The 23,179-nt window shown below is 44.5% G+C and overlaps 1 protein-coding gene across 6 annotated transcripts in view; it reads right to left on the reverse strand.

The window, feature by feature from the left end:
* The window catches only part of RUFY1 (RUN and FYVE domain containing 1), a 64,688-nt gene that overhangs the window by 5,694 nt on the left and 35,815 nt on the right, over positions 1-23,179 (reverse strand). For all 6 annotated transcript variants that reach the window (XR_012037629.1, XM_072840474.1, XM_072840478.1 and 3 more), the window contains 5 exons: positions 22,425-22,541; positions 20,070-20,237; positions 3,818-3,915; positions 2,042-2,161; positions 1,365-1,494 (listed from right to left, as the gene is read on the reverse strand). Coding sequence is in view for 5 of the 6 variants with exons in the window: in XM_072840474.1 (XP_072696575.1) it covers positions 1,365-1,494; positions 2,042-2,161; positions 3,818-3,915; positions 20,070-20,237; positions 22,425-22,541 (633 nt within the window). In the remaining variant the exon portion in view is untranslated. The remainder of the gene's footprint in view (positions 1-1,364; positions 1,495-2,041; positions 2,162-3,817; positions 3,916-20,069; positions 20,238-22,424; positions 22,542-23,179) is intronic.

Here is a 23,179-nt window from a genome sequence, read left to right on the forward strand (position 1 = left end):
GTGCATGTGGGCAGTGAAGCTCACATGTGGACACCCACTGCCATCTGTGTCCTGTGCCCTTTGAAGACACAGGCTGGCGACGGCCCAAATACCCAGGAGAGTGATTTGGGGTTCAGAGCTGATGAGGGGGAGCCTGAGTGGTGGGCACCTCCCTCCCAGCTGCCCTGGGGCCTTCTCCCTGAGAACCTGATGACACAGGCACATGAGGGCCCTATGACCACGTTATATGTAGTTTGTTGTGTGTGTATGTAAGTGCAGGTGGGGGATGGGGAGGGTGTGCAATTCAAGTGTTAGACCAAAGAGAGCCTCAGAAGCCCCCAAGGAAGCTGTTCCCCTCCCCAGTGGGCTCCTCTGGGAGAGACTCTTAGACACTTTCCAACAAAGATCAAAGGGGGTTGGTTGGCTCATTGGGGCCGTGCAGCAGTGCCCATCACCACGTTCAACACAATGAAATCCCCAAGGGTCCTCTGCTAGGGCAGGTGTGCAGCGGATGGTGTACCAGTCCTGCTGGGAGCAGCTGTGGAGGCCACAAACACCCCCAGTAACCCTGGCAGCAGCCGGCTCTCACTGGCACTGTGGGGGAGACCGCTGGGGATTTTATCCTGAGGAGAACTCATAGCCTGCCTGGGTCCCCTGGGGGGCCTATTCTGCAGGCAAAGATGCCATTCGGGTAACCTACTTCCCCATGCACTCTGAAGCCTTTGCCTCAAGATCCAGGGCTCACCTTCTCCAGAGAACTGAGGGGACTCCAGAGAGAGACTAGACTCAGGTCTTGTCTAGAGGGGTGGAGGGTTCTGGTTAGCTTGGCTTCCCAGGCGTGGCCCAGGACCAGAACCAGATGGTTCTGGGGAACCAGGATAGCCAACCCTGGGCAGTGGCCAAGCCCCTTTCGGGGGAAGCCGTGGACTGGCACTTGCTGTAAAGTGTTCACGTTTACGGTTTCCTCTCCTGCAAGCCCAGCCCCCATCCACACAGTAGCTAGTGACCATCCTAAAACCGAAAGGGATCCAACAGCTTCCTGCTGCGCTCAGGATAAGATCCAAATCTCTTCCAGAGCCTTCGGGGGCCCATGATCAGTGTGCCCACCCAAGGCTGCAGCTCCAGTGCCTCCTTCCTCCACTCGCCACTACTCGGCCTCACTGCTCTCTGCTCCTTCTCCATGACAGACCTTCACGCTTCCTGTGGCCTGAGAGGTTCCTGGCTTGCATCTCTCCGTGGCGTCATCCAAGCCTCCTCCCTGGCACTCTTCCCGGACCCCCCTCCCAGTGCAGCCGTCTCCCTGTTATTGCACCCCTAGCAGGGCTCCAAGTGGCCAGGCTTCCTGGAGATGCCGGCAGCTCTTCTCCCCAGGATGGCTGCCTTACCTTTTTTAATCCTTCCACTTGCTGTAACTCGGCTCGGAGTAGGGAGGAAGTGTCTTTCTCCTGTTGTAATTCTCGCTGAAGAGCCTGTCTCTGCTCTTTTTCTGATTTCAACTCTTTCTCTAGACTCGAGCTGTTTTCCCAAAATGAACTTCAGTTAGTCTCAGAGGGAGAGGTGCATGGAAAATGTATAACCTCCAACCCATTTTCCACCTGGGAAATGGGAATTCATAGCAATCAGAACTGCCATACGGGTGTCTGAACCCGTCACCTGCAGGGATCCGTCTGCCCTTCTAGAGGGGACACCAGGACCCTGCAAGGAAGCAGGGCAGGCACACACTTGATCCCACGTGAGTGGAGAGAAAGGAAAAGTGTCCCAAACACTTTCTACTAAGGGGGTGGGGGGGACTGCAACACGTGTTCTGCTTTCTCCAACCCATAGCCAGCTTCCACTGGAGGACACAGGATGGGGGTGGGAGAGCTACTGCACACCTCCTGTCACCAGCTGCGGGGCCCAGGGATGTTTCTGAACCCCAACCCTCTCCCTGGAACTAGTGCCCTCACTTATGGAAGGGGACACTGGCACTTCTCATCACTGGGCTGGACACATTCTGATCCCAGCCTTGCAGGGCTAAACTCAGAAGGGAGCCCCCAGGGAGCGCCCCCTCCCCTCCACCTACCACTGCTCATGCAGCTGCGAGAGCTGCTGCTGCAGTGCGCACGTCTGGCCGCCCAGCTCCTGCTGCACCTTGAGGCTCCGCTCCTCTGCCCCTTGCCGTGCCCTTTCTGAGAGCTGTAACCTGCACCCAAAGAACCAGGTGTGCGTGAGAAAGCTGCCCTCATGACTGACGACTGGCGGTGGTAGTGTACCTTTTCAGACTCCTGTGGCTTGGGTTTTAAATACACAAACAGTAAAACTGACTCATGGCTATTGCGGCAACCAGGAGGATCAGGAGACCAGGAGACATAACAGCTCTGTCACCCTGGAAGGCTCCCTAGTGCTCCCCTCTGCAGTCACCCCTAAACCCTGGCAACCACTGATCTGTTCTCTGATACCATGGCTTTGTCTTTCCAACAATGTCCTTCAAATGGAATTATTCCTCCTATAACCTTTTGAGACTGCGGCTTCTGCTCAGCATGGTATCTGAGATCACTCTCAGTCTGGGTATTAGTGGTTCCTTCCTTCCAATGGGCCAGTATTATTTCACTGTATAGAGTGCTGGTTTATTTATCCTTCACTAGATGAAAAGACTTCGGATGCACTTCTAGGTTTGGCAACTATGAACAGACCTGCTATATAAATGTTTGTGTAGGAGTTTTTGTGTCAGCATTAGTCTTCACTTTCCTTGGGAAGGACTTCTGGGTCCTATGGTAAGGGTATGTTTAAGCTTTAAAAGACTGTTTCCAAAGTGGCTGTACCATCTTGCATCCATGCAGGTAATGTAGGGGAATTCCAGTCACTCTGGAGTCTTCTCAGAACTCACTGCTATCATTAAAAAGCTCTGGCTGTTCCAGTAGTTGTGTATTGGTACCTCAATGTGATAATATGCGCAGCCCTGATGGCTAGTGACAATGAATATCTTTTTATGTGCCTGCTTGCCATCCATATGTCTGTCCTTTTTGGTGAAGTGTGTGTCCAAGACTTTTGTCTATTTTTAAAGTGGGTTGTTTGTTGAATTTTGAGAGTTCTTTATATATTCTGGATACAAGTAGTTTGTCAGTTATGTGATCAATTTGTGGACATTTTCTCCCAATCATTAACAGTTTTATTCTCTTAACCATGTCTTTTTTTTTTTTTTCTTCTTTTTCTTTTCTTAACCATGTCTTTCACAGAACAAAAGTTTTACATTTTGATCAAGTCCAGTTTATCAAGTTTTCCTCCCGTGGACCCCAGGCTTTCATGTCTTGTCTAAGATCTCTTTGACTAATCCAAGGCCACAAAAATTTTCTATGTTTTATTCTACAAGTTATAAATTTTAAGTTTTCCATTTTGACTTATGATCCCTGTGCAGATAATTTTTGTATGATGCATGAGATATAGACTGAGGTTCATTTTCTTAAAGTTTATGGATGTCTGATTGTTACAACATCATTTATTAAAAATACTTACCTTTCTCTACTGAAATGCCTTTGCACCTTTATAAGAAAATCAGTTGCCACATTTGTGTGGGTCTGTTTTCAGACTATTGTGATCCACTACTGATTGATGTGTAAATATGACAGTGACAAAGAGCTCACTGTATAGGTCTGACCCCCTGAGAAGACAATGTGATAGTCACTAAAACATTGGTTAAAGGAATATACACTTAGGCAAGGCTGGCAATCAGCCCCCTTGCTCAGCAGGACTAGGTCCCAGAGGACCACTAGAAGGAAGTTGTCTGTCCTTCTGAGAGAGACTTCAGGTCCAGAGAATGTCCCATGCATTCTAGGGAGTATTTGCCAGGGGGAGTGATTACCTTTCTTCCATCTGTTTCATGCTGGACATAACTTGGTTGTTTTTTTCTTCAAATGATGTGATGGCGTCATTCTTCTGCTGTAAACAGCTCTCTGCATTCTGCCAAGGCAAGGAAAAGGGGTCATACTCTGCCTCTCTCTTACCACTGTGCCTACTCGGAATTAAGAGCAGGTTTGATTTTATCCTCTGCTTTAACAACACTTTCAGGAGCATTTCATTAATTGCTGCTCTTCCCCACAATGTGGGTCACAGCTCCCAGCTTCATCAACACAAAGAAAGGCCCCGAATGAAGTAATGAGCCTTTCCTCTACGAAAGGTTCATGTTTCTTTTCAAAAAGGAACTTCAGAGTGGGATCTGACCCTGTTACTGAGCTGTTCCCATGTGCCCAGCATACAAGTGAGCTCATCTGGCCTTGGAGGGATGGTTAGCCCCCTTCTCTGGGCAAAGGGAGGCTCAGAGAGTGCGCCTGGGTGGAGACTAGCATGGATGAGTGGTGCAACAGGTTCACGCCTGCGACTATGTGACTTCTGAATCCAGGCTTTGAACCAGGGCAGGTGCTGAGGGAGCAGGTGGACAGGGTATGGCAAAAAAGCACATCTCTGTGTGTCTACAAGAAGACACTCCCCACCCCCTCTCCCCAGCAAGCTTCATTTGAGAGACAGTGTGCTCACAGGTGTGTGTGTGTGTGTGTGTGTGTGTGTGTGTATGTGAGGGGAAGAGAGAGAAGCAGATTCCATGCAGGATGCAGGGCTCTATCCCAGGATCCTGAGAGATCAGGACTTCAAAGTCAGATACTTAACCAACTGAGCCATCCAGGCATCCCAAGAGACACTTTAAAAATAAAAGTTCTTGGGGATCCCTGAGTGGCTCAGCGGTTTGGTGCCTGCCTTTGGCCCATGGCGTGATCCTGGAGTCTTGGGATTGAGTCCCACATCGGGCTTCCTGGACGGAGACTGCTTCTACTCTGTCTCTGCCCTTCTCTTTCTCTGTTTCTCATGAATAAATAAAAATCTTAAAAAAAAAGTTCTAATACATTGTTAAGAATAATATACAGACTGTATTCTTGGATCTTAATCTAAAACAATTAGACATTAACAACAAAACAATGACTAAAAGTCCCTCATATCTTGGAAATGAAACTAAATGGCATATTACTAGAACTATTGAGCTAAAAATATAAACCAGAGGAATAATTATGAAATACTCAGAGGTAAAAGCTAGTGAAAACATTATGCAATATTGTGTGGTACTGAAGATGTACCGAGTGTAAGATGTGTCTTAATTTTATATACTACTAAGAGGGATCCCTGGGTGGCGCAGCGGTTTGGCGCCTGCCTTTGGCCCAGGGCGCGATCCTGGAGACCCGGGATCGAATCCCATGTCGGGCTCCTGGTGCATGGAGCCTGCTTCTCCCTCTGCCTGTGTCTCTGCGCCTCTCTCTCTCTCTCTCTGTGTAACTATCATAAATAAATAAAAATTAAAAAAAAATGTTTAAAAAAATTTTTTATATACTACTAAGAAAGAAAAACCTGGTACTTGGAACACATCATGCTACTGACTCTAAGATGCATCTAGGTTTCGGAGATGCTAAGATGTGAAAAATGTGCTTCTTAGATGATATGCTTTTGTTAAAATTTGAGGACCACAACTAAAGCTGCACTTGCGGGTAATTTTTAACTTCAAATAACATTTTTGTTATTTATTTTTATTTTCTTAAGTAAATTCTGCCCTCAGCGTGGGGCTCAAAGTCATGACCCTAAGATCAGGAGTCACACTCTACTGATGGAGCCAGCCAGGCACCTCCATATAACATTTTTTATGATATTAAAGAAAAGATAAAATGGATAAGCCAAGCATGCATTTCAGCAGGTGAAAATGAAGTACAGAGCAAACGCAAAGAAATCAGAAAGAATATAATAAAAGTAAGGGTGGAAATCAATGAAAAACATTAAACGATAGACAATACAGAATATTAGGAAAAGAAGGTGGTTCTTTGAGCTAAAACATTTGAGAACCTAAACAAAATAGATTTTGTAAAAAATGTATCAAAACTGTCCAGAGAAGAAATAGAAAGTACAAATAGGTTAGTAAGCATTTAATAAATTGAAATGGTCATCAGAGTCTCCCTGCTCCCAAAGTCTCAGACCCGGGCGAGTCCTGTTACAGAGGTGGGTTCTCAAAACTCTTTGAGAACAGACATTTGTTATCTTATATGAATAATTCCAGAGAAAGCGAGCTTTAAGAGAGCAGGAAAGCTTACGGTGCCAGCCCAACCTTCTGAAGGCAAATAAGGTTAGTAAGAGGAAAGGTAACTAGAAGTCCACCTAAAAAATAAACATCTATATTATATACAAACTATTGCTAATGGTACTGAGTCTATTTAAATATATCATAAGCAGGTAGGATTCCAGGAATGTTAATCAATATAAATTACAACACAAATAAAGGGGAAAAAAAGAATATGATTATCAAAAGAGATACAATACAGGGGAAAAAAAGCATTTAATAAATCCAACACTCAATCATGATAACAGAAGTGAACCGCCTTAACTCACTGAGGATCACACAGCAAACATCTAGCAAGCATTACAGCTAAGGGAGAAGATTTTAAATACATTCCTTTTAAGAGCAGGACCTCAAGTTTGCCCATGGTTTCTGCTACTGCATAATGTAGTCTTGGACAGCTTGGCCAATGCTCTAAGAAATAAAAATTGAGGGTAAAGAAATTAAACTCTATTTACCAATGATATGATCAATTACACCTCAAGCCAACAGATTAACAGAGAACTGTCAGGTCCTGGTGATGTGCAAGGCTGCTAACAGAAGATCAAGCGCGCAAGCACACGAGCTCTTTCCTGTATCAGTAAGACCAACCTAGATGATACAGCAAAATAAGGCACAGTCACATGAGCAACAACAATTATAATCCAGGAACTCACCTGGAGAAAATGTAAGACACTTATCCAGTAAAAAGGACAAAAAAAAAAAAAAAAAAAAAAGGGGGGGAGAGAGAGAGAGAAAGAGTATGTGACTAAATGAAAAGCTATCCCATACTCTTGGGATGGAATGACTTTATATACTATGGAGATCAATTTTTCTCGAGTTAACCTATAAATCCAATGTAATCCCCATTTATGAAATTCAGTTGAATTTTTTTTTTTTTTTTTTTTTAATGAATTTACTCTGGGACCTCCTACCTCAATCCTGGGCTCCAGTCCCACCTGCCCCTGCTGCTTGTACTGCTCCAGCCTGTGGGTCCAGTCACAGCTTGGTTCAGGCTGGATTATTTTTAAAAAAATTTTTAAAAAGATCTCTTTATTAGGGACGCCTGGGTGGCTTAGTGGTTGAGCATCTGCCTTCAACTCAAGAACATGATCGCAGGGTCCTGGGATTGAGTCCCACATTGGGCTCCCTGTGAGGAGCCTGCTTCTCCCTCTGCCTGGTCTCTGCCTCTCTCTCTCTTTCTCTCATGAATAAATACATAAAATCTTAAAAGAAAAAAAGATCTCTTTATTTGAGACAGAGAGAGAGAGCACGCACACACACAAGTTGGGGAGGGGCAGAGAGGGAGAGAGAATATCCCAAGCAGACTCCCTGCCAAGTGTGGAGCTCAAATCCCACAACCCTGAGATCATGACCTGAGCCAAATCCAAGAGTCAGATGCTCAACTGAACTGCCCAGGTGCCCATCAGCTTGATTTTTAAAAGGAACTTTATAAACTGTTCTAAAATTTGCATCAAGAATAAAGGTTTACAAATAGAGTCAATCTTAAAAAAAGGAGGGGGAGGGAATAGGGGGCAAGGAGGGCAGGCTTGTCCTCTGTAATGGGTTGAGTTCTGTACCTCTCAAATCTGTACATGGCAGTCCTAACCCCTAGTACCACACAACATGACCTTATTTAGGAAGTGGGCCATCATGGACATAATCAGTGAAGATGGCATCATAGTGCAGTAGGGTGGGCCCTTAATCCAGTATCACTTGTGTCCTTGTTAAGAGGGGAAGTATGGACATAGTCATGCCTGCAGGATCGTATGTCAAGTGAAGGATCACATATGGTGGTCAGCAACCACCATGAGCCAAGGAGCCAGGGGTGCTCTGTCTGGTCTTCCTCACAGCTCCCAGAAGGCGACTGTGCTGACACCCAAAGTCAGACTTCTGGGCTCCCGACTGCAAACCAATGCAGCTCTGTCAAGCCACTTGGTCTTTGGTACTTCGTTACAGCAAGCCAACAGACATGAAACTTACTACACAGAGCTGTGCTGATTAGGTAACTCAAACAGGTAGACAGACTCAAGAGAGACCTCAGGAGCAGTTCCCCTCACATAGGAACCTGATCTACGATCAGGGTTGGCACAGCCAATGTGAACGAGAAAAGAGAAGATTAGTTTTGTGGTAGCTGACTGTGTAGAGAAAACCAAATGCAGATCTGTAAGACTGAACATGAAAGTTAACTCTAGATACTTTCAGAAACCTATCTGTCAGGTTCATCAAACTAGTGTAGAATGTCTTTGACACACAGGCTTGGGAAAGGGCTTCTTAAAATCCCAACTTGAGCCCATGACGTGAAAAGTTAGCACACCTGGCTACATCAAAAATAAGGACTTGAGGACACCAGAGGAGGAGGAGAGGGGATATACTGTATTCGAGGAAGGGACTGATATCCAGACTACATGCAGAATTAATGCTAATCGGGAAGGACAAGACAAGGGGAGGCTCTAAGACGGTGATGCACAAGACCGTAACCTCTCCTCCTCCAGACACACCAAACCTACACCAACACCTACTGTGATTTCCCCCTAAGAACATAGGGCTGACCAAACAGTTTCTGCACGCCAAACAGAGGGACCACACGGAGAAGGGCAGGAGAGGTGCGGACACAGGACGGTAACCCAACCCTGGTGCTGTACCTGTGGCAGGGTGGGAGAGCACCAATTGGCCTATGTGCATGTGCACCTGCCCTGGGGCACGGGGAAAAGCTGCAGTTTAAAATGGTAGCTGGATTGTGCTGGATTGTGGGTGAACTCCCAGAGCATCTGCCAGGCTCTGGGGGAGTTTGCTGGAATGCTCCCCAGTTGCTGGGGAGCAGGCGCTGGTGAGGACCATTGCTGATGGTCCCCCTTCACCTTGATAGCACAAACAGCAGTGTGGTCCAGCCATTCTGGACAGCCCAACACCTCAGTGAGCCCCAGTTCCCCAGCTCTCATCAGCCCTCAGCGTCCCCGAGGGGCCCTCCCAAGCTCCAGCTGTCCTGCCAAGGTGGAACCAGTGCAGCACATACTGGACACCCCGGATGGTGCCTGCTACAGCTCCAGCTGTCTTGCCAAAACAGGCCTATACCTGCTTTGGCTCTATATGACTTGCCAGGGCACCCATTGCCCAGGGCACCCTAGGACCCCACCTTCTGCCTTGTCTATCCCCACTTCAGCCATCCCACCTGGCCCTCCACCCCATGTGGAGCCCTTCAGGACCTCCTGGTCTGTACCCATTTAAGCTCCAGCCATCCCACCAGGATCTTCAGTATGCAGAACATCCTGGGACCCGCCCCCCTCACTTCTTGGAGTACCTTGGGGCCCCCTGGCCCATGTCCTCCATCAGCTCCAACTTCCATGGAGTGCCCTGGGAGCCCCAGCACACGTGCTTGATGAAGCCCCAGCACAAAACCTCAGACACACACAATCTACACAGGGCACAGTCCTACACAAGGTCAGTCACCTCTTTAAGACCTGAAGAGGTAGCTATTCTGCCTCATACACATAAATAAGCACAGGAAGTCAAACAAAATGAGGAAACAAAGGAATATGCTCCACATGAAAGAACAAGTCAAAACTTTAGAAAAAGAACTAAATGAAAGGAAGGTAAGCAGTCAACCTGATAAAGAGTTCAAAGTAATGGTCATAAAGATGTTCACCGGACTTGCCAGAAGAGTGGATGAGCTCAGTGAGAACTTCCACCAAAAGAAATGTTATTTATTTATTTATTTTTTAAAAAAAATTTTTAAAAGGAAATTTTAAAAAAGAAACAGTAAGAATTGAAGAATACAATGACTGAAATGAAAAGTATACCAGAAAAACTCAACAGAGATCAGGGGATGCAGAAAATCTGGCTCAGTGATCTGGAAGACAGAGGGAAAATTGAAAGCATCCAAGCTGAACAGCAAAAAGAGAAAAGAATACTACAAAAAGGTTAAGGAACTTTTGAGACATCAAGCATGCCAACATCTGAATAATATATATCTCAGAGGGAGGCGAGAGAGAAAGGGGCAGAAAACTTATTTGAAGAAATAATAGCTGAAAACTTCCCTAACCAAACCTGGAAACTAGCTGAAAACTTCCCTAACCAAACCTGGAAACAGACATCCAGGCCCAGGAAGCACAGAGAACCCTAAACAAGATGAATCCAGGGAGGTCCACACCATGATACATGATAATTAAAATGGCAAAGCTTAAAGATAAAGAGGGGATCTTTAAAGCAACAAGAAAAAGGCAAATAGTTACATATAAGGGAAATCCAATAAGGCCATCAGCAGATTTTTCAGCAGAAACTTTGTAAGTGGGACGCCTGGGTGGCTTAGCAGTTGAGCGTCTGGCTTTGGCTCAGGGTGTGATCCTCGAGTTCCAGGACTGAGTCTCACATTGGGCTCCTGCATGGAGCCTGCTTCTCCCTCTGCCTCTCTCTCTGTGTCTTTCATGAATGAATAAATAAAAATCTGAAAGAAAGAAAGAAAGAAAGAAAGAAAGAAAGAAAGAAAGAAAGAAAGAAAGAAAGAAAGAAAGAAAGAAAGAAAGAAAGAAAGAAAGAAAAGGAAGGAAGAGAAAGAGAAAGAAAGAAAGAAAAAGAAAAAGAGAAAGAGAGAGAGAGAGAAAGAAAGAGAAAGAAAGAAAGAAAGAAAGAAAGAAAGAGAAAGAAAGAAAGAAAGAAAGAAAGAAAGAAAGAAAGAAAGAAAGAAAGAAAGAAAAACTTTGCAGGCCAGAAGGGAGCAGCATTATGTATTCAAAGCACTGAAAGGAAGAATCCTACAACTTAGAGTACTCTACCTAGCAGGAGAGATAAAGAATTTCTCAGACAAACAGAAGTGAAAGGAGTTCATTATGCCTAAACCAGGCTTATAAGAAATATTTAAAGGAGCTTCTTTGGTGGAAGAGAGGAGGCCATTACTACAAGTAAGAAAATTATGAAAGGGAAAACTTTCACTGGTAAAAGCAAACATAAAGTAAGGGTTGGATCAATCAGTTATGAAGCTAATAAGAAAGGTAAACAAGAGTAGTAAAGGCAATTATATCAGAAAGTAGTTAAGGGATACATAAAATAAAAGGATATAAAATACATCATATACATAAAAAGAGAGTAAAAGTGTAGTGATATATATATATATATATTATTACATATATATATATAATTGTATATATATATTATTGAAGCTCAATTTGCCAACATATAGTATAACACCCAGTGCTTATCCAATCAAGTGCCCTCCTCAGTGCCTGTCACCCAGTCACCCTATCCCCCAACCCAAAATGTAGTGATTTTTAGAATGTGTTCAAACTTGACAGACCTTAATAGACCTTAAGAGAACTTATTATAAACTGTTTATATTCAGAATGTTATATATGAGTCTCATGGAACTACAAATCAAAAACCTACAACACGTACACAAAAAGTAAAGAGAAAGGAATGTAAGCATAACACTGTGGAAAGCCATCAATCACAGGGGAAGAAAGCAAGGAAGAGAGAGGGACGCCTGGGTGGTTCAGCGGTTGGGCCTCTGCCTTTGGCTCAGGATGTGAGCCCGCAGTTCTGGGATTGAGTCCCACACTGAGCTCCCTACAGGGAGCCTGCTTCTCCCTCTGCCTGTGTCTCTGACTCTCTCTCTGTGTCTCTCATGAATAAATAAATAAAATCTTTGAAAAAAAACAAAAAAGACAGAACTACAAGAATCAACAGAAAACAATGAATAAAAAGGCAGTAAGTACATACCTGTCAGTAAGAACTTTATTCTTTATTCTATTTATTTTTTAAGTTGCATTTATTTATTTTAGAGAGAGAAAGAACACATGAGCATGGGGAGGGGCAGAGGAAGAGGGAGGAGCAGGCTCCCCACTGAGTAAGGACAGCAACTTGGGGCATGTTTTCATGACCCTGAGATCACGACCTGAGCCAAAATCAAGAGTTGGACACTTAATTGAGCCACCCAAGCACCCCTATCAATAGTAACTTTAAAATATTTTATTTATTTGAGAGAGAGTGAGCACGAGAATATGCATGCAAGCAAGGGGGAGGGCCAGGAAGGCGGAAAGAATCTCAAGCAGACTCTGTGCTGAGCGTGGAGCCCAATGCAGGGTGTGATCTTACAACCCTGAGATCATGACCTGAGCTGAAACCAAAACCCGGATCCTCAACTGACTGAACCATCCAGGCACCCCATCAGTAATAACTTTAGGTGTATATGGTCTAAATATGCTCCAATCAAAAGACATAGGGTGACGAATGATAAAAAAAACAAGACCCATCTACATGTTGTCTTCCAGAGACTCCCTTCAGACCTAAAAACATACACAGATTGCAAGTGAAGGAAGGGATAGAAAAACATACTGCATGCAAATGGAAGTAAAAAAACCCAAATCAAACCAAAAACTGGGGTAGCAGTACCTATTTCAGACAAAATAACGTTACATAATGATAAAAAGGGATCAATCTAGCAAGATGAGCTAACAACTGTAAATATCTGTGAACCCAACACGGGAACACCGACTACAAGGAGCAGCTGTTAACAAACATTAAGAGAGGACTGATTAAAAAAAAAAAAAAAAAAAAGGACTGATAGTAATACAATAGTTGGGGACTTTAACACCCTACTTACATCAATGGATAGATCATCCAGGCAGAAAATCTATAGGGAAACAGAAGCTTTGAGTGACACACTGGAGTAGATGGACTTAACAGATACATATAGAATATTCCATCCTAAAGCAGAATACACATTCTCTTCAAGTGCACTTGGGACATTTGCCAGGAGAGATCACATGTTAGGCCACAAAAGGAGTCACAATAAATGTAAGGAGTCTGAAATCATACCAAGCATCTTTCTCCACCACAATAGTATGTAACTTGAAATCAATTACAGGAAAAAACCCATAAGAAACACAAACATGTGGAGGCTAAACATGCTACTAACAAATTGGTCAACTAAGAAATCAATGGAGAAATTTAAAAAAGTACCTGGAGACAAATGAAAGTGGAAACACAATGGTCCAAAACCTTTGGGATGCAGCAAAAGCAGTTCTAAGAAGGATGTTTATAGTGATAAAAGCCTCCCTCGAGAAAAAAGGAAAAATCTCAAAACCAACAATCTAACCTTATACATAAAGCAACTAGAAGAAGAGCAAAAGCCCAAAGTCAGTACAAGGAGGAAATAATTAAGAGTGGATATAGTGAAACAGAGACTAAAAAAACAATAGAAAAGATCACATGAAACCAAGAGCCAGTTGTTTGAAAAGATAAAACTGATCAACTTTTACCCAGACTCAATGAGAAAAAGAGAGTGGGCTCAAATAAATAAATAAATTCAGAAATGAAAGAAGAAAAGTAACAACTAACAGCACAGAAATACAAAGGACTGTAAGAGGGAGGCCTGGGTGGCTCAGTGGTTGAGCTCTGCCTTTGGCTCAGGATATGATCCCAGTTCGGGGACTGAGTCCCACATCAGGCTCCTTGTAAGGAGCCTGCTTCTCCTTCTGCCTATGTTTCTGCCTCTCTCTGTGTCTCTTGTGAATAAAGTAAATGGATTCTAAGAAACTTATGATTGTCTAAGAATGAATCAGGAAGAAATAACCAGTTTCAAAGTGGTGAAACTGAATCTGTAATAAAAAAAAACTCCCAACAAACAAAAGTCCAGGACAAGATGACTTCACAGGGGAATTCTACCAAATAGTTATTTAAACAGAGTTAATGCTTAATCTTCTCAAACTCTTCCAAAAAACAGTAGAGGAAAGAAAACTTCCAAAGTCATTCTATCAGGCCAGCAGTGCCCTGATACCAAAACCAGAACAGAGGTACTATAGGTCAACATCTCTGATAAATACAGATGCAAACATCCTTCAAATATTGGTGAACTGAATGCACCGAGCTATTAGAAGGAATACTTGCCACACTCAAGTGGGATTTATTTCAGGATGCAGAGCTTGCCTGATATCTGTAAATCAATCGTGATACAACATATTAACAAAATGACGGGTAAAAACCATACGATCATCTTCATAGATGCAGGAAAAATATTTCACAAAATATAATATCATGTAATATCCATTCGTGGTAAGAACTCTCCACAAACTGGGTTTATTCCATCTCTTTTTTTATTTTAAAGATTTTATTTATTTATTTATTTATTTTTCAAGATTTTATTTATGAGAGAGAGAGAGAGAGAGAGAAAGAGAGAAAGAGGCAGAGAGAGAGGCAGAGGGAGAAGCAGGCTCCCTGTGGAGAGCCTGATGTGGGACTCGATCCCGGAACCCCAGGATCATGACCTGAGCCTAAGGCAGATGCACAACCACTGGAGCCACCCAGGTGCCCCTACTTATTTATTCATAGAGAGAGGCAGAGACACAGGCAGAGGGAGAAGCAGGCTCCATGCGGGGAGCCTGACGTGGGACTTGATCCCAGGTCTCCAGGATCACACCCCGGGCTACAGGTGGCGCTAAACCGCTGCGCCACCAGGGCTGCCCACAAACTGGGTTTGGATGGAGCATACCTCAACATCATAAAGGCCATAAATGACAGAACCACAGCTGAGCATCAGACTCAGTGGGGAAACACTGAGGTTCCTTTAAGGTCAGAAACAAGACAGGGATGTCCACTCTTCCCACTTTTATTCAACAAAGAACTAGAAGTCCCAGCCAGAGTAGTCAGACAAGAAAAAGAAGTAAAAGGCATCCAAGTTGGTAAGAAAGAAGTAAAATGGACACTATTTGCAAATACATGATACTCTATACAGAAAACTTGAAAGACTCCACCAAAAACCCGTTAGAACAGATAAATGAATTCAGTAAGGTTGCAGATAAAAAATTAATATACAGAAATCAGTTGTATTTCTATATACTAATAACAAGCACAAAGAAAAATTAAAAAACCACCCCATTTACAATTGCATCAAAAATAATACAATAGGAATAAACTTCCCCAAGGAGATGAAAGACCTATATTGTGAAGAATGTAAGATATAGATTAAAAAAACTGAAGATTATAGAAAGAAAGACCATGCTCACAGATTGGAAGAATTAATATTGTTAAAATATCCAGAATCTGTAGACTACCCAAAGCAGTCTAGAGATTCAATGCAATCCCTATCAAAATACCAACAGTATTTTTCATAGAACTAGAACAAATAATCTTAAAATTTGTATGGAACTACAAAGGACCTCAAATAGCCAAAGGCATCTTGAGAAAGAATAAAGCTGGAGGCATTGCAATCCCAGATTTCAAACTATACTACAAAGCTGTAATAATCAAAACAGTATGGTACTCAAATGAAAACAGACACCTAGATTGATGGAACAGGACAGGAGAGCCCAGGAGTAAATCATATGGTCAATTAATCTACGACAAAGGAGGCAAGACCATATAATGGGGAAAAGACCGTCTCTTCAACAAATAGTGCTGGGAAAACTGGACAGCTACATGCAAAAGAATGAAACTGGACGACTTTCATACATCACAAAATGGATTAAAGACTTAAATGTGAGACCTAAAACCATAGAGCATAGATTGTGATCTCTTGGCACACTGGCCTTTGCAATATTTTTCTGGCAAAAGACAAAGTACAGACTGTTGGGATAACATCAAACTACAAAGTTTTTGCATAGTGAAGGAAGCCATTCAACAAAATAAAATAGCAACCTACTGAATGGGAGAAGATATTTGCAATTCTGTCTGATAAGGAGTTAGTATCCAAAATATACAAAGAACTCCTACGATAAACAAGAACAAAACCAATCTGATTAAAAATGGACAGAGATACCCGAACAGGCGTTTTCTTACAGAAGATATCCACATGGCCAACAGCAGGTGAAAAGATGCCCACCATTACTAACCATCAGGAAAATGAGAATCAAAACCACGCTGAGATGTCACTGGACACTGGGGACAATAGCCAGTGCTAAAAAGACAAGAAATGACAAGTGCTGGTGGAGGAGGAGACCAGCTTTCTGATGATCTGTTTGCTGGCCTGGAGGTTGCATTCGGGACCAGTCACAGATGTTCTTCATGCCTGACTCGTGGTTTCTTTGATGATACAGTCCCCTCAGTCATTGTATCTGCTGTTTATTTCCCCTCAATCCATGTGTCGGTGACTACAGTTTACTGCTTCATTTATTAAACACAGTTCTTGTGCCTGCCTCACTGCTCTGTGTGGGCAGGGGCAGGTTGTAAACTGGTGCAGCTACTGTGAAAAACAGTCTGGAAATTCCTCAAAAAATTAAAAATAGGGGACACCTGGGTGGCTCAAGCAGTTGAGCATCTGCCTTTGGCCCAGGGCATGATCCTGGGGTTCGGGATTGAGTCCCACATCAGGCTCCCTGTGAGGAGCCTGTTTCTCCCTTTGCCTATGTCTCTGCCTCTCTGTGTCTCTCATGAATAAATAAAATCTTTAAAAACAGAAATATTATATGATCCAGTAATTTCATTGGAGAAAACACAAGTTCAAAAAGATATCTGCACCACTACATTCGCTGCAGCATTATTTTACAAAGGACAAGATGTGGAAGCAGTCCAAGTGTCCATTCATCAATGGATAGAAGAAATGGTCCATATATAAAATGGAATATTAGTCTTTGAAAAGAATGAGACCGGGACAGCCCGGGTGGCTCAGTGGTTTAGCGCCACCTTCAGCCCAGGGCCTGATCCTGGAGACCTGGGATTGAGTCCCAGGTTGGGCTCCCTGCATGAAGCCTGCTTCTCCCTCTGCCTCTCATGAATAAATAAACAAATAAAATCTTTAAAAAAAAAAAAAAAAAAAGAAAAAATATAGTGCAGGGAATATAGTCAATAACAATGTAATTGTGTCATATGGTAACAGATGGTGACTGCACTTATTGTGACGAGCACTGTGTAACAGAACTCGATTCACTATGTTGTACGCCTGAAACTAGTGTCAGCTATACTTCAATTTAAAAAAGAAACAAGGACAAGAAACATGACCCAGCAAGAACAGGAAACATGAATGGCTAACAAACATATGAAGGGACGCTAATACTTACTAGGCTGACAAATGCATATAAAACAAGCATGCTCACAATACAGATGTGGCCAAACAGGGCTGGAGGGGACGGTGTGTACTGGTGCAGTCCCCTGGAAAGCAACACAACTGGGCTTCCACAAACCAAGGACACAAAGGAAGTGTTTGTCCGGCAGGCACTCCACTTTCTATCTGCTAGAGAGACCCTCCCAAGCCCCCTGGGGGGATGTGTACCCCAGTGTTGGTTTGTGCCAGTGGAGTGGCAGGAACAGAACATTGTCGCAGTGGGAACGGGCAAGAGGCAGTGATGCATATACCAGGACTAACCACTTTGAAGCCCAAACCAGATACACCCAAGACGCATGTAGCTCTGAGGGGAAAAAAGGTGAGATGAGAGCCATGCACAATACCACCTATATAAATTAAAACGTACATACTCAAAATGATGTGTGTTTTAGAATGACAAATACCCATAAAAAATAAACATTGTGGAATATGGGCCCAAAAGGATAAGGATGAGAGTAGGCATGAGGATAAAATAAAACAGGAAGTGTTTTATTATAGCGTACCCTGACCTGAGGGACAATATCAAATCCCCTATCCCTGAAACCCAGCCGTATAAGAGGGAAGGTGGGGGGTGTGCTGCTGCCCCAGGAAATGTACTGTACGCAGCACTGACTCAGCAGTCCAGGGCTGGGAGCGTCCAAGCAGCTGTGACAAGCCCAAGAGCCGGTGACCATTGTTAATTATGGCAGACAATTAGCAAAAGTGTCACTTGCCCAAACCTGGAATTCACACCAAGTGTGCGGGGGCTGCAGAGGCAGTGGCTGTAGAGAGCCAGAGAGCTGGTCTGGGTGGCAGGGCCTACCGTCTGGACAGGGGCCATGAGTGAAGGGTTTGCAGAGAGGTGGGACAGGAGCAGAGTCCAAGGGCAGGGGCATGACAGGTTAGCAAAGCCACCACTTCTGTGCCCTGAAGTGAGTGAGAGAAACCACAAAGTGAACACTGAAGGCCCCAGGACACCCTGCAGTAGAGATCCGAGGTACAGGAAAGGAAAGCACCCCTTGGCCTATTGTTGCAGATCACTGGCCACTGATAGGAGGGAGGGAGGGACTAATGGAGTGAAGCAGTGAGGCAGGTACACGGGACAATGACCTGCTCACTGACACCCAGATGAGGGGAAACAGACGGAGACAATGACTCAGGGGACTGCATTGCAAAGAAACCATAAGTGGGGCCGGAAGACATCCTGTGACTGTTTGATCCTTAAGACAACTGCAGGCCAGCAGATAGACACAGCAGCCAGCCACTGGGAAGGCTGCACTCCCTGAGAGCCCACTTCTTTTTTTTTTTTTTTCTGAGCCCACTTCCAATGGGCCATGGAGATGGTGGACCTCTCAGGGGCCAGAGGTGGGCTGACTAGTTCTTCAGCCAACAGAGGAAGGGGAGCCAGATGTGCCAACAAATGGAGCCCCCGGTACCCTGGGCAGCCTTCATGGTTCCTCCCCAGCCAACCCAAAGATGGCCACAGCTGGCTGGGGTCTGCCATGCGTGTCCCTCATTTCCCTTTGCAAACAGGCACCTGGCAGTCCTGTTTCAGCTCTACTGTCTGATGCTGGGTGGGATGGGTTAACATGAGGAAAATGGTTCGTCTTGTGGTTCGAACACAGGCCTCCCAGGCTCTATGGGGAGTGCTGCCTGTCACCCAGGGGCTGTGGATGGTGAGGATTCTGGGACTGGATGGGACTTCCAGGAGCTCAGTGGGGCTGATGGTGATAGTGACAACCAGGTCTCCCAGCCCTGATGTTACCCCCTTTCTGGCTGGCAGCCCAGACATGGCAGCCCCATGGCCCCCTCACAGCCACGCCTGGCCATGCTACCTCGCCCTTGGCTGTGCAATTGAACGGAATGATGTGTCCAACTTCTCTGCTGTTGTCTGGGAGGAAATCCTGGCTCTGGATTTTTGCTCTTCTCGCCCCTTCGGGTGGCAAGAATGGCACCCACTAGAGTGGCCTGGACAGCTGGAGCTGCCACGAACCCGGGTCCCTGCATAGCTATGAGGAACAAGACTGCTGGTCTGGAATGCTCTCTACTTTAGGGTCTGCTAAGTTATTACAGTGGTATGGTTTCCCCTGACGTGCATTTAATATTAAGTTTACAGACTGGCCCAAAGCAGAAGAAAACACAGATTAAAACAGAGAATGTGTCAGGAGGGAACACAGTGAAACTGTTTCCCATTTTCTCCCTATGCTTTAATTTCCACGGCTGCTATTATGATAATGTCAGTTATATAACAGTTTAAAAAAGGCAGGGCAAAAGAACACGTGTGTCTGCCCTCACGCCTTCTCTCACACAGATGCAGGAGAGTCAGAGCACAGCTAGGGAGGAGGAAGTGGGTCAGTCTGAACATTAAAAACAGAAAAGAGAACTTCAGAACAAGAAAGAAGTTTGGAGAAGGACAGAGGATGATCCCAGGGACTGCCGTAGCTTCTGGGCAAGGAAGCTCTGCCACCTCAGATGCTACTTTCAAGCTGTGGAATGATCCCTTGGAGATGACAGGAGAGGCGACCTGCCAGCTGCGAGGCTGGAGACCCAGCTAGATGAACGTCACGGCAAAGCCTGAGAAGGCAATACTAACTTCTAGGGCGCCTTATTCCGCTTCTCCATCTCCTTGGGGCAGACACATGATAGAGACAGCGAAGGGAAAGACAGGCCAAGTTCAACTTTGGATTCAGAAGACATTGTTCCATTTTCAGGCCTATGTATTAGCTGTGCCAGTCCGGGCACTTGACACAGTCACTGGGTTTGACCCTGTCCTTAGGCCCCCCACCCTGTTACAAACTTTTCTTGGGGACCACTGGGAGGCTCAAATAACCTAAGAGCAGGAAGGTGCGACAGGGCCTAGGGACCAGACCTCGCAGAGGTGTCCTCCTCTCTCCTGCAGAAAGAATGGGGATGGACGTAAAGGCAGTATGCAACAAGCAGCAGAAAGCCAGCCTGCGGTATGGACACGCAGCCCACTCCCACCTGAACTTTGTGGAACATCTGTAAATTAATGGCTTTGACTTCTTCCAGCTGCTGGCGGAGGGCAACCAGGGTGTCCTGTTTCTCGTGGGTGTCCTTTTCTAGCAGCTTCATGGCAATTTCCATTTCTGTCTTCATTCCAATCTGTAACTCCAGTTCTTTTTCCAGTTCCTTCAGAGCATATTAATAAGGCAAGTGTTATTGAAGTAGACAGAGAGATATGTTTTTCTAAGGTGTCTCTTGGGCAAGGCCAGAAATACAAACCCCAAGTCAGAAGAGGTTAGGGAGATCTAGGAGAGTCTGTCTGGAACAGAACTGGATTAAATTTTTCTCTTTTTCTCATTTTATAGTGACTGGCTCTGTAGCAGTCAATAGAAAGCTGGCAGGGACACCTGGGTGGATTAGTGGTTGAGCATTCGCCTTTGGCTCAGGTCGTGATCCCGGGATCAAGTCCCACACTGGGCTCCCTGCATGGAGCCTGCTTCTCCCTCTGCCTGTGTCTCTGCCTCTCTCTCTCTGTCTGTCTCTCATGAATAAATAAAATCTTACAAAAAAAAAAAAAAAAAAAGAGGCAAGCTGGCAGGTGGCACTCTGAGCCTCGAGTTCTACCAACAATGTTCTTTAAACCTGAAGACCAGGATGCACAGTCTCAGAGAATGTCTGCCCAACAATGCAACGCTGCAATGTTGGAGTTTTGGGACTGTGTTGCTAGATTATGGCAATAAGGGTGTGACCATGTTGAACCAGCTCTGTCCTGGGTAATTCAGGACATAGGTCTCCACATTCGTGCAACGAAGCAAAGAAACAAAGCATATCTAAGAGCTGGGTCTAATAAAAAACACTGGCTGGGGCGTCTAGCTAGATCAAGGCGCCTGTGAGTCTTGATCTCTGGGTTGTGAGTTCAAGCCCCACGATGCGCGTGGAACCTACTTGTAAGAACACAAAAAAACAAAACACTGGTCACTGGCATATAGATTGAGTGGAAAGAAACAGACCAGAGGCTGTGACTGAGGGAGGTGTACTGGCAAAGCAATCACGATTCTGATCTCACGATGATCCCTGACAAAGGCTGATAAAATTGGCAAAAATGCAGAACTTCGTGGTAAACTAAGTAAGCCCTTAAAAATATTTTATTTTTAAAGATTTTATCTATTTGAGAGAGAAAGAGTGGGTGAGAGTACAAGTGGCAGAGAGGAAGAAGCAGTCTGCCCATCGAGCAGGGAGCCTGATGTAGGGCTCTATCCCAGGACTCCAGGATCATGACCTGAGCCTAAGGCAGACACTTTTTTTTTTTTTTTAATTTTTTTTATTGGTGTTCAATTTACTAACATACAGAATAACCCCCAGTGCCCGTCACCCATTCACTCCCACCCCCCACCCTCCTCCCCTTCCAACACCCCTAGTTCGTTTCCCAGAGTTAGCAGTCTTTACGTTCTGTCTCCCTTTCTGATATTTCCCACACATTTCTTCCCCCTTCCCTTATATTCCCTTTCACTATTATTTATATTCCCCAAATGAATGAGAACATATAATGTTTGTCCTTCTCCGACTGGCTTACTTCACTCAGCATAATACCCTCCAGTTCCATCCACGTTGAAGCAAATGGTGGGTATTTGTCGTTTCTAATGGCTGAGGAATATTCCATTGTATACATAAACCACATCTTCTTTATCCATTCATCTTTCGTTGGACACCGAGGTTCCTTCCACAGTTTGGCTATCGTGGCCATTGCTGCTATAAACATCGGGGTGCAGGTGTCCCGGCGTTTCACTGCATCTGTATCTTTGGGGTAAATCCCCAGCAGTGCAATTGCTGGATCGTAGGGCAGGTATATTTTTAACTGTTTGAGGAACCTCCACACAGTTTTCCAGAGTGGCTGCACCAGTTCACATTCCCACCAACAGTGTATGAGGGTTCCCTTTTCTCCACATCTAAGGCAGACACTTAACTGAGTGAGCCATCCAGGTGCCCCACTCCCAAATTTTTTTTAAAGGGACGATCTGATTCTCCGTAAATATATTTTTTCACCCTTGAAAAAATTTATATAAAAGATTCATTTGTTTTTAAAAAGCAGATCTAGGGATGCCTGGGTGGCTCAGTAGTTGAGTGTCTGCCTTCAGCCCAGGGCGTGATCTTGGAGTCCTGGGTTAGAGTCCCACATCTGGCTCTCTGCATGAAGCCTGCTTCTCTCTCTGCCTGTCTCTGCCTCTCTCTCTCTCTCTCATGAATAAATAAATAAAATCTTAAAAAAAAAAAAAAAAAAAGCAGATCTAAGCAGGTGTGTGAAAAGTACCGACAAAGAACCTGGCGGGCTTCCTGGGGAATTCCTTCTAAAGATGCTCAGTCCTGTACACTCACCAAACGGACTTTCTTCTCCTCTTTCAGCTGCTTCCATACGTCACTATACATTTCATCCAGACCTTGCCGAGTTTGCTTGTAGGTCTCCAGCTCAACTTTTGTATCTTGCTTTGTTATCTGTATCAAAAAGAATGCCAAGAGGAATGGTTTGCTTATGGAAGTGAGCTAATTACAAAGAATTTAACTTTTTTTAAAAGATTTCATTTATGGGATGCCTGGGTGGCTCAGTGGTTGAGCACCTGCCTTTGGCTCAGGGCATGATCCCAGAGTCTTGGGATCGAGTCCCACATCGGGCTCCCTGCAAGGAGCCTGCTTCTCCCTCTGCCTATGTCTCTGCCTCTTTTTCTATTTGGTCTCTCATGAATAAATAAAATCTTAAACAAAAAAAGGAACAGTTTCTTTTAAAAAAATAAAGATTTCATTTATTTGAGAGAGAAAGAGAGAAAGTATGCGCACAAGTGGGGGAGAGGCACAGAGGGAGAAGCAGGCTCCCTACCAAGCAGTGACCCCAATGCAGGACTTGATCCCAGGATCCCAGGACTGGGACCACCCAGGTGTCCTAACTACAAAATATTTTAAAATACACCCTAAGGATGTCTGATTGGCTCAGTCGGTAAAGTTTGTGACCCTTCATCTCAGGGTCATGAGTTCAAAGCCCTAGGTTGGGCATAGAGCCTATTTTTTTTATATATATATATATTTTTTAAATTTTTATTTATTTATGATAGCCACAGAGAGAGAGAGAGAGAGAGAGA

Source organism: Canis lupus, chromosome 10 (genome assembly GCF_048164855.1).
Source record: "Canis lupus baileyi chromosome 10, mCanLup2.hap1, whole genome shotgun sequence".
NCBI classification, from domain to species: domain Eukaryota; kingdom Metazoa; phylum Chordata; class Mammalia; order Carnivora; family Canidae; genus Canis; species Canis lupus.